General features: G+C 53.0%; 4 protein-coding genes across 4 annotated transcripts; all 4 read right to left on the bottom strand.

The window, feature by feature from the left end:
- Window positions 1-237: 237 nt before the first annotated feature.
- J4E85_011134 (uncharacterized protein) lies at window positions 238-1046 on the bottom strand (the record flags this gene model as incomplete). Its single annotated transcript, XM_051475337.1, has 2 exons — window positions 238-715; window positions 802-1046. The coding sequence occupies 2 exons, from the start codon at window positions 1044-1046 to the stop codon at window positions 238-240; spliced, it is 723 nt and encodes a 240-aa protein (XP_051320784.1).
- An 869-nt stretch (window positions 1047-1915) lies between these two features.
- Window positions 1916-2620, bottom strand: J4E85_011135 (uncharacterized protein; the record flags this gene model as incomplete). The annotated part of the gene is made up of 2 exons (XM_051475338.1): window positions 1916-2491; window positions 2552-2620. 2 exons carry the CDS (start codon window positions 2618-2620, stop codon window positions 1916-1918), a joined length of 645 nt encoding a protein of 214 aa, XP_051320785.1.
- Window positions 2621-4691: 2071 nt separating this feature from the next.
- J4E85_011136 (uncharacterized protein) lies at window positions 4692-8258 on the bottom strand (the record flags this gene model as incomplete). Its single annotated transcript, XM_051475339.1, has 5 exons — window positions 4692-5079; window positions 5132-5745; window positions 5794-5921; window positions 5970-6042; window positions 6096-8258. 5 exons carry the CDS (start codon window positions 8256-8258, stop codon window positions 4692-4694), a joined length of 3366 nt encoding a protein of 1121 aa, XP_051320786.1.
- A 431-nt stretch (window positions 8259-8689) lies between these two features.
- J4E85_011137 (uncharacterized protein) lies at window positions 8690-10807 on the bottom strand (the record flags this gene model as incomplete). Its single annotated transcript, XM_051475340.1, has 4 exons — window positions 8690-8790; window positions 8842-9721; window positions 9771-10195; window positions 10246-10807. 4 exons carry the CDS (start codon window positions 10805-10807, stop codon window positions 8690-8692), a joined length of 1968 nt encoding a protein of 655 aa, XP_051320787.1.
- Window positions 10808-13411: the final 2604 nt, after the last annotated feature.

The following is a 13411-nucleotide window of genomic DNA, read 5'->3' on the forward strand; positions in this document are numbered from 1 at the left end:
TTTCTTAGTATACTAATTATCTTATAGTTAAAGCTACTCTATATAATATAAAATTAAATACTAGTTTATAGAAAACTTTAATTCTTAAAGATCTTAGGTATCTCTTAAGCTTATACCTTATGCTATAATTCTAGTAACTAAGCTAATAAGTTTCTAGTACTATAGCTCTTATATACATGCTAACACTTTTGCGCGCGATAAGTGCGTGAAAGTATAAGCTTCTCTACGATCGCTGATTTACCACGGCAGCATCTTGCCTTCATACGTTAGGACCTGGCCTGAATGTTCCGCCGTCGCATTGTCGATGACTTTAATCATGCCACAGACGCTCTCTTCCAGCGTTGTCGGCGGGCTCTCCATCTCGTAGTTGATGGCTTTGAGCGCCGACTGCCACTGATCCACGACAAACTGGCCCGCTCGCGTTTGGACCCATCCAGGATGCAAGGGAATGACAATCAAACGCGTGTTCCCCTTTGTGCCGTTATATTCGAGATGGATCGAGCGCGCTAGCCAGTTCTGTGCCGCTCGGCTAGGACCATAGGCGCCGCCGCCAAACGGGCCCATGTCCGCGATGCTTTCGACCGAAGAGGTAACCCAGATGAGTTTGGGGATGGAGTTAGCTCTCAGCAAATACTGCTTCAGACCCTGGAATACGAGCAGAGGTGCGATGGTGTTGGTCTCAAATGCTGCGCGCAGGTCTTTGGCTGTGGACTCGCTTGGTGGGACCTCGGGACCATTGGCTGTGCGCCTCCAGCGTTGAGCGATAGAACGTCGATATGCTGAAATCCCAATTTGGCGAACTTGCTTTCCACCTCTTTGGGATCGATAGCCGTGGAGAAGTCGTACTGTGTGACCTCCAGCTTGCTGCCAGTCCCTTTCGATATGCTCTTGATCTCGTCTTCCAAGACATGTTTGGCTTGCTCGCTACGGACTGTGGCGACCACCGTGTGTTGAGGACGCGTAAGAAGCGATTGCACAAAGTCAAGACCAAGACCTCGGTTTGCTCCGGTGACGACGTACACCGTATTGTCTATGCCGGCCGACATTGGTGATATTGGTGTAATGCAATAGTGCATGACAGGTACAGAAAAAGGGGAAATGTCGGGAGCGGCTATACGGCAGGCCTTATATACTGCCCAGAAAGAATAGAGTGCGCCTTTGACTCAGACTACTGCCCAGGCTGGATGTTGTTGCCTGAAGAGAACAGCCGGGCGGCCCCACGGCGCTTCGTCTGACTATAAGCGCGATATGCTGATTACGACATCTCACCTGTCATATTTGTCCTATCTATTATATCCCAAGAATGCTTACCCTGGGTCACCTAAGCTGAGCTGTATTACTAAGTGTGAGTGGTTAGAAAGGTATGTAAGCGACTGCCTCAGTGGTCGAATTTCTGAGTGGGGCATATATGCCGGTACTTCGACAGCATACCTAGCCTGCAAGCGATGAGGCTAGATGTGAGTCGCAGATTAGTATACGTAGTTACACACTCTATTCAAGAGCGCTTGACGAAAACGTACTCTCACGAATGAGAGAAATCGCAAGTATAATATGCTACACAAGAGGGCAGCCACAAACCCGATCTGTCTCCCGATAGTAGCAGAGCAGCAGCATTTCGTAAGTCTTCAATGTGATATACGCACTCGAGTTTTCAATGTTGCCCTTGTGTAAGATTTATGTGCTATAGTAACTTATTGAGTAGGGTACCTAACAACACTGCTTTCTAGCCTTGCTTTTCGGAAAACAGACTAGGAAAGGTTATCCCATTGCGCGAAGTCTCACCGGAACACACCAAGGCATACGAAGCCTCCACAAGCAAGGCCTACTCGAAGGCTTGATACCGCAAAGATCGGGGACTAATAGGAGACATCATCCTTGCGACGCCAGCCACTGTGCCGATGCCACGGCTCCAACACTAACGTCCTCTTCGCGGAAGGCTCATCCCATTCCGCCCAATCTCGCGCCTTCGCCCTCGTCCCCATTCGCTCAAGTCTCCGTCGTCATCCTCGTCGTCTGTATCTGCATTCCAATAACCCTCTCCATCCCAGCTACCCCGCACACTATCCTGCCCTTCGCCATCTACGACAATCTCAACTCGACTCTCCAATACCATGTTCTCTTTGCTCTCACTCGTCGTTGTGCTCTTCAGCTCAGTTCCTCGCTCTACCTCGTCGATCGCTCGTTTGACTGCGCGCTCGTGGCGTTTGCGACGGAGATAGGTATGCTCGAGTACCAGTAATAGCACGAGTAGGAACACCAGGATAGAGGCAGTAACGATGCCCGCCTTAATCGGGGTGCTGAGCTGAGAGGATGATGGAGGTATTTCCGTTGACGTAGCAGGCGGGATGGACGAGACATCTTGTTGTAAGTCTTGCGCGGATGAGATGCCGTCATCTTGTGCGGCTCCAGCTGCTGAAGATTGTGATGTAATGGTTGAATACCGCGTCAGTGCAGTGCCAGCCATTGTCTGCCGGGCTTCTGAAAAGCAGGTCTGGTCAACTCCATCAGTCGCGTTTACCAAGATGAGAACAGCACATAAAACAACACTTACCGTGCAACTGATCTTGACAGTTCCAGAAAAACCCCAATCGTTGACCAGCGACGCATAGATGAGCTTCATTTGTGGGAACGCAATCAGCGATGGGAACTTCAAAGTGCGATGTAATTGACAAGACTGAAGCGCGTAAGATTGAACAGAAGCGTTGTCGAGAAGAAGAGGGGAAAGCGGCGGTATTGCGCTCGAACAAAACAATCACAACAGTCTCGTCGTGTCTTTCTGCAGTAGTGTACCTGCAGTAGCACCTCAACGACGCAATGCCTCCAGCATCGACATGTCTTTTTCGCAGCCCGAAACAGGGTAAGTACTTTCCATTCATCGCAGCAGTCGCAATCGGAGCACTAACCTGATGCAAGGAGCTTATTATTATACCTCGAAAGCACCATAGTAACAATCGCGACTACAGATGACGGCTCCCTTGCTCCCATTAGCTGGTTCAAGTTTTGAAAGTGAAGACAGGATGACGAGATGCTGAAACACGCCCCTCCCGCCACGCGACGCACAACACACATGTCGTGTAACATAAACTCCATAACAACAGTTTGCTGCACCAAAACCAACGCGAAAACATCACTAACCGTCTACATGACCACTAGAAATCGATCTTTACAACGTAGCCTCGTCGTTCATGCTCCCCTTATTTCAGCATCAATTCAACGCACCTCCGACCCTTCAACAACAAGCTCCTTCCTCACACTAAGATAACTCCCAATCTGACATCTCAGCCCATCAAACGGTCTACCAAGGAGGCAAGTAAGGTAGCTACTCGGTTCCTGTGGGTCGTTCGCCGTGATCGCTGTCGCGCCGTTAAGTATGGTGGCGCGACCATCGCTGCCTTCCCTGTATGTTCAAACGAAGGCATCAGCGCAGTCACAACATACCGTAGTTTTGCAGCCAAACAAAAGAGTGACATAGAGAAAACATACCCAACCCGATAAACCCACAACCAAAAGCTCAACTCAGCCCTCCTCTCCCCAACCGCCTCATACTCCGTCATCCCAAACGACACCTCACCCACATCCCCCTTTCCATCCACACAACCCACCACATCCTCAATAATCGTCCCGTTCTTCATCGTACCTTTGCAATTCCATTTCGACGCTGGTAGCGGAGCCTCCTCTGGCACCAGCACATCGAAGTCGATTGTGGAATCGAATTTTGAACTCTCGGGCCAAGGGCCGTTGCCGGGGATGCCGGTGCTGGTGCTCATCATGTGCATGTCGAGGCGGGGGATGTGCCATGTTTCTGCGGTGGCGGCAGAGAGGTCGCGGGCGTAGAGGGGGGAGTGGGGAGTAGTGGGGAGGGCGGTGGTGAGGGAGATGAGGAGGGGGAGGAATGTTATGAAGGGGGTGGGGAATATCATGATGCAATATCTAGTCGGTGATAGTGATGTTAGGTATCGGTGCTTTTGCTTCGAGTTTGGGAAGTTGGTCCAGGCTGAGATGAGCAATGTCGACAGCGATAGAACTTGAATGTCCAGCATCACAAGCCCGCACTCACGGCTGATATATACCTCTCTAATTTCCAACGCACATTCCTTCGTCAGTCCAACGCCTCCATGTTTGCTCGCCCCAATGCAACCTTACCCAGGCGATCCTGCGCCATGACGTGACCCTAGTACAAAGTGCATCGAACCATGGCCCCATCCCAGCCTATAACACATGTAAGCAGCGCCAGCATACCAGGTATCGTACGAGACTAGCATCAGCTTTTCAGCTCAAAGGCTCGTATAATGCATCGGTACCGAGTAGAGTCGGCTCAACAAACTGGTACACGCATTTCTGAACTGTTGGTGTCGTACAGAGGGACACTTAGTCGCATTAGCGGTCGCACAAACACGGTGTATCCAGGGAAACGATTGCATGCACATGTACGGATACGGGTACCTCAATATATATCCTGCGCGCGCTATAGGATAGCGCTGATAAGAAGGATTGAGAACATTCGATGTACAGTAAATGTCGCTGACTGCTGTCCGTCGTACCTGCATAGCGGTTGCTCAACGCCATTACCAAACACATCCGCTGTGAGACATATCAAACCATGAACGACACTAGACTACCGTGGTATTCGTACACTTGTTCATCCCACCCGCGCACGTATCGTAATGGTCTGCGCCACGCGATTCCAGTGCTCATGCAACTGCAACGCTCCTCCTCACCCGCAATGCAATCTCAGCCATACTGGACAAGTTCCACTCACCCTGAACGCCCTGTGCAACTGGAATGTGCTCTCCAGAGTTGATGACATGCACCTTCATCTTCTCGTGGTACTTGAGACCAGGCAGAAGTTTGGGGGTGACGAGGAAGTATTGACTCGTGTTCTCTTGGCATGCAATGTCCACCATGCGCTCGTGTACCATGCGTTCGTTGCGCGGATCCATACCCTGGTTGATTTCGTCGACGACGCGGAAGGGTGACTGGGCAAGGTCTTGTAGTGCCATGAGGTAGAAGATTGTTGACACGGCGCGCTCGCCACCGGACTGGCGGTGAGAGTTCAATACGCTGAGCGGCTCGTTCTCGCTGTTGAGATCATTAGCTAGGTTTGCGTATGACCGCGACAGTCTGAGCTTACCGGAAACGGACTGAAATCTGGACGGACCAGTTGTCAAAGTCGTCTTCGTCTTTGTTCACCTGGACTTCACCAGCGCATCCAATTTGCTCGAAGTTGTGTGCGAAAGCCCCGCTGATCCTGCGAATGAGAACGTCAAGTTCGGGCTCCCACTTCTGGCGGATGTTTGTGATGTTCTCTTTGATCTCTTCGAGACTGGCAGCGTACTGTTCCAGGTTCTCACGCGTTTTCTCGATGTCACCCGCACGCTTCTGATAGGCCCTGATCGCCCCAGGATTACCTTCGGCCATCATCTCCAGCCGGGCATTGACCGACTGAACCTCTAGCTCCAAGGCTTCGAGTGTGGGAAGCTCTTTGTATTCCATGACGATCTGTCTTTCTTCTTCGCTGAGACTGTAAATGTCGCTCTGCGTAGCCTCTTGCAGCTCTCTGTACTTGGCCCGAAGAACTCGCTCGTGATTCGTGCGCTCGTTGATCTTGTGTTCTTGCGCTTTCTGTCTGTCCAGGATCGCGCTGTTCTCTTTTATGAGGCCCCTAAGCTCCGACTTGACTTCGATGAGCCGGATCTCAGCCTCGACAAGCGATTCGTGGAATGCCCTCATTTGGGTTACAACTTTCTATGGGATCGTCAGCAGGACTCCGGTGACCGATCGTTCATGACTTACAGCATATTCAAGTGTCAGGTTCGCGACCTGCAGTAGTGTAGCACGAGCGTCGGCTTTGATAGCTTTGATTCGGGCAGTGGTCTCTGCATTTTCCTGCGTTTTGCTGTGCAGGTCGGCTTGTTTCGATGCTAGACATAGTTAGCGAATACTCCTCCTCACATATGTAAGATACCCACCAATTTTGTCGGGTAGAGCTTCCCATTCGGCGAAAGCCTTCTTCAAGCCGTCTTGCTCAGCTTGCACAGCGTCCTACCAAATTGTCAGTTATTGGCGCATTTGCATCCAGTGGCAGCAACAAGTACCTTCTGTTGTTTGAGATCCTCATTCTCCCCCTCGAGTTTGCTGACTTCGTCCTTGAGGATGATGTGGTTCTCGCGTAGCTCTTCTCCCTCATGTACTAGCCCTTTTTGTTCCTCAATGATGGCTCTCAACTCATCCGTATTGCCTGGCTGATCTACGAAAGATTGTGCTGGCCTTAGTGGTACAACGGACGTAGAAGACTGGTTGTAGCGTGAGATCACGCGATACGTGTCCGAACCACTCACCCAGCTACGAATCGGGCTTCGCTCCTCCACAAACTTATGTACATCATCAGATAGTGGTGTTGCAGCATACGCGATTTGATGCAGTTTACAGCCTTCGCAAAGCATGGCCAAGACTTCGTCGGGTCCTTTGACGTAGTCTAAAATATACCCCTCAAACCCGTATTGGGCCAAGCCTGCCCTGGCCATGGGCGGTTGATACGAAGAGAGGGGCTTTAGTGATGTTCGAAGATAGACTTCGCTGAGTCCCTGCCCGCCGTTGGCTTTGTTACTGAGCAGACGCTTGCCCAGCATCTTCGAGTCCTCGTTGGTGGTACAAGTGATGGCAATGAGGTCGCCCTTTTTCAATTGACTCTCGAAGGCCTTGGCATACTTGGGATCTGAGACGGAACATTCCAGTATCGGTGGCCCGAAGACTTCACCTTTCAACTGCAGAGACGCTTTGTTCCTTTGAATCCATTCCCATGCGGCAGCGGTCTCGCGGGAAATTCTCATCAAAAGGCTGGCTTGCTTTCCGCTCTGTGTGTTCAGCCGATCCTGATTAGCTTTCAGCTGCGTGTGTCGGGCTTTCACGACACCAGCGCGGGTAGCTAACTCTTTCATGCCACTCCTTTTGTCGGAAATGAGGCCCATGTTAGTAGAGATCTGGTCGCGGAGATCTGACTTGCGCTGCTCGTAAGATTCGGCGTCGAACTCCGCGGGTTGGTCCTGTCGCTGGGCTTCTAGCCTGGTAATATCACGGTTGAGGCGAACCATGTCATCTGCGCGCTTTTTCTTCGAACTCAATTCGGCTTTGATCTGATTGTCAGTTTCCGCCGCTTTCGCTTTGCCGGTCTCAATCTTTGTCGCGAGCTTTTCAGCCTGTGTCTTGATCATGTCGACGCGGTTCTTCCGAAGGTTTGCGATTTGCTCAATATCGTTCTGATATGTTTCGACTTCTGCTTGAGCCCTTCGCGCTGGTTCTATGTCGATGTTTATTTGATCGAGCTCCAGTCTAGCGTCTCGAATCTCTGCCTTTACTGCAGTAATCTCGGTCTTGAGAATTTTCGTCTCGATGATAGGCTTGACCGACTTCAAGCACTTCGACTTCCGCAAAAGGCCTTCTCGTTGATGGTAGCGATCTACGTCATCTTTTGTTGCGGTTTGTGCTTTCTCCAGCATGTCCAGATGGTTGCGTTCGTTCTTCTCCTTCGTCTCCAAAGCGCGTTCTTGTGTACGCAATTCCTTCAACTCGTCATGCCATTTCACCATCTGCGGAGGCGCTGCAGCGCGTTGGGTCTCTCGTAATCGGTCGACGTCGCTCATCCTCGCGAACTCCACTACACGGTCTTGCGGTAAAAACTGGCAGAGGTTGTCGATCTGGATGGAATATTGTCTGGCCATTTTTTGTACATCTTGCTGCGGCACACGTGGACCGTCAAGAAAGAATTGGGACTTGTTGTCGCGCTTGCGTATGACACGCCTGACAATGCGATTGGGGCCATTGCCAGGACCCGTTGCGAGCTCGATCTCGATGGTGGCTTCGGCAGCGCCGTGTTTGACAAATTGTCCCACCTCTTTGGCTCTTCCCAGGTGTTCGCTGCCCCATCCCAGACCCAGACAGATTGCGCAGACCAAGGTACTCTTTCCTGTGCCATTGGGCCCGATGACCATGTTCAGGCTCGGCCCTAAATGGAACTCCGCAGCCGTGTATGTAACGAAATTTTCCAGCTTCACCCTTACGAGGGAGCCTGCTTTGAAGTCGCCTTCAGTCGAGCCGTTTGGGTCGCCGTTCGTTTGCGCGGAACTAGAAGGCGCGTCTTGGCCATGGCGGGCGCGTTTGCCGTTCGTGGAAGGTGAGGACGAGGCATCGGAAGACTCGTCAAGGTCCTCGCTGATAGCGCGCGACGGGCGCTTTCGTCCTCGCTGGACTAGACCGGGCATTGTAGTGGTGTCTTATGTGGGTTGACGTAAGGTGGAGTGGACTTTGTGATTGAGGGGACGAAAGGGCGCCCAGGCGGGCACTAGCAACTAGCGCGTCGTCCAGAATCCCGCGGTCAGGTGACTTCGTGCTTCTCCACTCGATTGATTCATCGTTGAGTACAGGTTGTATTCCGCGTTCTCCGTAATCACTGCCGTCATATCTATGTACTCATCTACTAATACACGACGTCTCGAATGCATGCAACGCACTTGCCCGCCCAATAAACTATGCTATCCGAACTAAACGCCAAATATAACAATCATACTAGGACGTGTGACTCGTCTCAACTTCACAGCTTCCAGGCGCTGCGATGAACACAGAAACAGATGTACGAAGGAGAGAAAGCGCCGACGCAACCAGTGCCTCGACACGCAGGGCGGAACGAATGTTCTCAGAATATCGTGCCAAAGTTCTCCTCAACCATGGGGAGCGGTTTTCTCGGGCTAGATGGCTTGCCGTTCTCGTCGGCTGTCTTCTTGTGGCGGAATGTGACTGCAGTATGATTAGCGATTGACATTAACCCATATGACAATCGAGACTTACATCCAACGAATAAACCCTTGCCCATCTGGACGTTGCGGTCCTGCATGGCCTCCAAAGCAGCCTGCTTCTCGTGTACCTCCTTGTACTTTGCCATGTCGGCTTCGCTACCGAAATCGTCGAAGTATCCAGCATCTGTCTCACTGTCCAATTCGGGTACGAAGGGTGCCTTCTGCTCTCTCAGCCTCGCCCAGTCAACCTCGGCGAAGTACTGATGGGCGTGGATCTCGGAAATGTTGCGGAAGCGGGTAGACTTGGAAGCCACGAGACGGATAATGAGGTCCCATGTGCGCTTCGAGAGGAAGTAGGATGGGTCTTCATAGACGGGCTTCCGTAGAACCTTCTTCCACTGCTTCAAGTTCTGCCAGGTCTCGTCTACTGTGGCACCGGCGAATGGCGGATAACCGGCCAGAGCCTCGAACAACATGCATCCGAGACTCCAGTAGTCGACTGTGTAGTCGTACTCATCGCCCTTCAATACTTCAGGTGCCATGTAATCGGGACTGCCCACGATACTCTTTGCGTAGTTGACGTCTCGCTCGCGAAGAGAGCGGTAGTTTTCTCGTCGCTGGGCTGCTGATCGCTCCTCGATGGGTCGACCGAATGGCGAAATGACGTCGCTGACGGACTCAAGCTTGATGCGCATCGACTCAATCTTGGAGGGTGCAAGAATACCAGCTGCAAGACCAAAGTCGGTCAACTTCACATGGCCAGTGCTGTCGATCAGGAAGTTCTCGGGCTTTAAATCGCGATGGATGTAACCAAGCTGATGTAGCGAGTCGATACACGAGAACATCTCGGCGATGTAGAAACGCGCATGCCGGTTGTGCAGGACACCAGTGTTGTTCAGAAGGGTCCGGAAGTCTCCTCCAGGGACGTATTCCTAGGAGTTGTCAGTACACTGTTTAAGCCTGGATATCGATGCGGCTCACCATAGCAAGGTAGATGCTCTTGTCATCTTGAAAGGCGTAGAGCAAGCGGACCAGCCACTCGCTCTTAGCAGTGGTCAGAATATCGCGCTCTGTCAAGACGTGGCGAACCTCGTCCAGCTTGAACAGCAGCTTCTTGCTCATGACCTTTAGAGCGCACACCTCACGCGAATCCTTCTTCTGGGCCAAGTAAACCTGTCCATAGCCACCCTGGCCGACCTGTGTGAGGATCTGGAAGTCACCCTGCCTTAACCGGGTGCGTCGCTTGCGGAGGTTGGCACGCTCGCGGCCGAGGTACTGTGTGAGGGCATCGTTGTACTCTTCTTCGGGTGTATCTGGAGGGGGAGGGTTCTGTGCCTTGAACTGGGTCAGGCGGCTTTGGCGGCTGTGTACGTAGGTGAGGAGGTCGTAGTAGTAGTCGAGGAAGTCTAGATAGCCATTAGTACTTGATGGTCACAGTACGAGGGTCACGCCTTACACAGCTGGGTCACGTTTGCCAGGCGCTTTACGGCTGGTTTTCTCGCCTTCTCGAGTTCTTCCGGGGAAAGACGCTGTGGGCCGTTGATGTAGCGTGTCGACTGGCCGTCCTCGCGCGTCCTGTAGGGCTCCTGCCGCGACTGTGCTGCGTGTGTAAGGTAGCTCGACTCCTTCTGCAGGCCTGGGCGGCCACTCGGGGGCGTGTTCTCCTGGTTCGACTTGCGTGTGGGGCTGCCCGGGGCGAAACTGGGACTTTCCATGTTGCCGTAGTCAGCGCCATTGCTGCCGATCTGCAGTTTGTTGGGGGATGTGGGCGATCCGGGCTTCGTCTTGGATGGCGAGCCCATGGTAGGCAGCAGCCGCATGGCATTTTCGAACACATGCGGCAGATCGAATGCGCCGGGCGGCTGGTGGTGTTTGCTTGGGCTGCCCTGGGGCGTCTGCTGCGGGCTCATAAAGGCCTCGCCCGTCGGGGTGCCTGGGCGGTCCATTGCGTTGTCGCGGATTTGCAGTGGAGGGGGAGGGGTGGGCATTTGGAAGCTGTCTCTGTTGCTGTCCTCCATGGCGCGATGGCAACTGGGCGACGGGGAAGGAGCGGTGGATGGCAGCAGCTAAGAGCCGTGGGGCGCAAGCAGGCACGAAGAAGCAAAGAGGCGGCAGTGGGGGCGCAAGCAATTGGCGACAGCGGTCATGCAGCGCAGTAACTCTCACGATGTCTTGTTTGACGGGTTTGGGTGTATCGGGGCAGGTTTGTGTTGATGGCGGGGTGCATGTTTGGGGCTAGGTGGGCTCCGGGCAACGATGAATTCCAGGCATCCCGGGAAGTGGAGCCCAGATCGACGCAAGGGCTGCACATGCAAAAGTGCTATCCACAAAGATGCTGATGTTTATATGCCGCTGACCACCATGCTATGTACATTTCCAGTCTGAAGCCTGTTCACCCCAATTACGCACCTAGTGTGCAACACCCACCAAAACTCCCTACCCATCTACAACGCCTCGACTGCCCTGCCAAGGCCATCCGTGTAAAACAATGATATCACAGCTTCGAAAATCGCATCCTGAGTCGAACACCTCACAGCGCTCACGCCTGCTGAAAGTGGCCGTAGAGATCAGTGACGTGCATATTCTGGCGAGCGAGCAGATCAAGAAACGCTTGCCCCTGCATCATGCTCGGCATGAATCGTGGTGCTGGCGCTTCGATGAGCTGCTTCCGACACATGGGGCAGGTAACTTTATTCTTGTGTGTTCTGCACGTATCAAACTAGGTCATGTGAGCAAGCATCTGCTATCTTCAAACGACTACCACTTACCCATTGACCTATGCAGAACTCTCCAAACGTGTGTCCACACGACAGCTCAATCGCAATTTCTTCCTCTTCTGTAGGCGACACACGTGTAGCGGCATAGTCTTTCTGGCAAATGTCACAAGCCTTGGACGCTTTCTCTGGAAGCGTACTTGGTAGATGGCGCTGGAGACTGTTTTTCAATTGATCAATCTGGCGAGCGGTAGCAATGTTGGGATCGAATTGAGGCGGGTAGCGGCCCGCGATACGCGGCCGCACTTCTCTGGATCGATGCCTCATACGACTCAGCGGCGGCGCACGGGCAGCCGCTTCTTCTGCGTCAGACGACGTGCTGGAATGGGAGAGGTCAACTGAGTATCGTTCAAAGTTACGGCGATTCGACGTGCGTGGGGATACGCTACGGTCTGAGCGGCGGCTTGGAACCTCGTGTGACGGCCACGGACGTTCAGGTAATCCAGAATACAGTGCCTCACCTGGGTGGATTGCTTGTTGAAGTGGTGGTCGCGGATGCTGAAACCGGGCTTCCGGGGGTGCTACTGAACCCCGTGCTTCAGGGAAGCGTGTATTGTCAATAGGCATACTACCTGCCACCGCCCCGGCACTCATTCTGTGATCGTGTCTTCTGTAATCATTGCGATGTCGGGGATTCGAAGGAGGCGCGGCATGTGGTGACCCTAGAAGCGGAAAGTTGTGACTCGGTGCTCCTAAATGATGGCGCAGCTGGTCACCCTGAGAAGCGACGCCGGGGTCGTAGAATGCCTGGCCAGGATAAAGGTGCGGAGGCCCGTTCCAGGTTTGCGACGGTCTTTGAGGGTTTGTGAACTGGTACGAGTGTGCATGAGGAGCATAGTAGTGGTGACGCATTCCAATAGGTGGCAAAGCTGGACATTGTGGGTGGCTGCTGGTAGACACATTTGGTGCATCCTGAGCCTGAGACATGGAGGGGCTGCTATTGGACATGTATGGATTTCGATACAACGTTGGCAGTTGTTGTTGGAACGGTGTATGCGCGGCGAGAAGCGGGGCAGTCAGCTCTGCATCTGAGTTTCGAGCGCCTATCCTATCGTGAACCCAGGGACCCCCGCCGTATTCAGACTCAGCCATACGAGCAGTTCCACAGACGTCTTGCACCTTTTTTCACGAGCTGTGTCGTTTCGTAAGCTGTGTCGATCGGTGGCGAGCAAAGGTCTGGAGGAACGCGGATGTTGACGCTATCGTGTATCGATTGCGAACAACTGTCAGAACAACTCGGCCTTGATTGAGGCAGTCGTTGGGCAGAGGGGTTCGTGGTAGAAGGCTCGATCAGCGTCATGGGAGCCTTATCTGCGGCTAAGCAAGTACGTGCGGCCCAGCTGAAGCCGTGCTTCACGGACGGAGTAATGCAAAGGTGGAGTGAGCTTGAAGACACAATAGCAGGCTGCAAAAGACAGCAGACCGCAGATGCAAACAGGAGTGTTTGTGGAGGCTGGAAACTGGGCCGTAGGTGAAGATGAGGGGTTATTAGCTCCATGTTACGTTGGCACGCTCGAAGGCGAGCGCCCAGCATGGATCGAAAGGATGGTGGAGACAGATCAGGTGCACTCCGACTTGACTCGCTACGTTAATCTAATATGACCAGTCGTCGGAAGACGGAAAGCGCAGGGCACCTGGTTCCAGGCGTCACGCAGCGACCTAGCTTCCAGACGTACTTGGTCGTTTGCCCTCATAGCTCTAGATCGTCAGTATCGAATGCAGGAGCCCTCATCATCACCCAATAAATCGGACCCTCAGCCGTACCCAGCGGCGCGATGCAGGCGGAAGTTTGGGTAGGGACAGGCTCTCGGTACGAGGTGTGTTTCACTCAACAGGGTGTGCCCGATA

This window comes from Alternaria conjuncta (assembly GCF_024043145.1).
Source record: "Alternaria conjuncta strain BMP 0040 chromosome Unknown scaffold_31, whole genome shotgun sequence".
In the NCBI taxonomy this organism is placed as follows: domain Eukaryota; kingdom Fungi; phylum Ascomycota; class Dothideomycetes; order Pleosporales; family Pleosporaceae; genus Alternaria; species Alternaria conjuncta.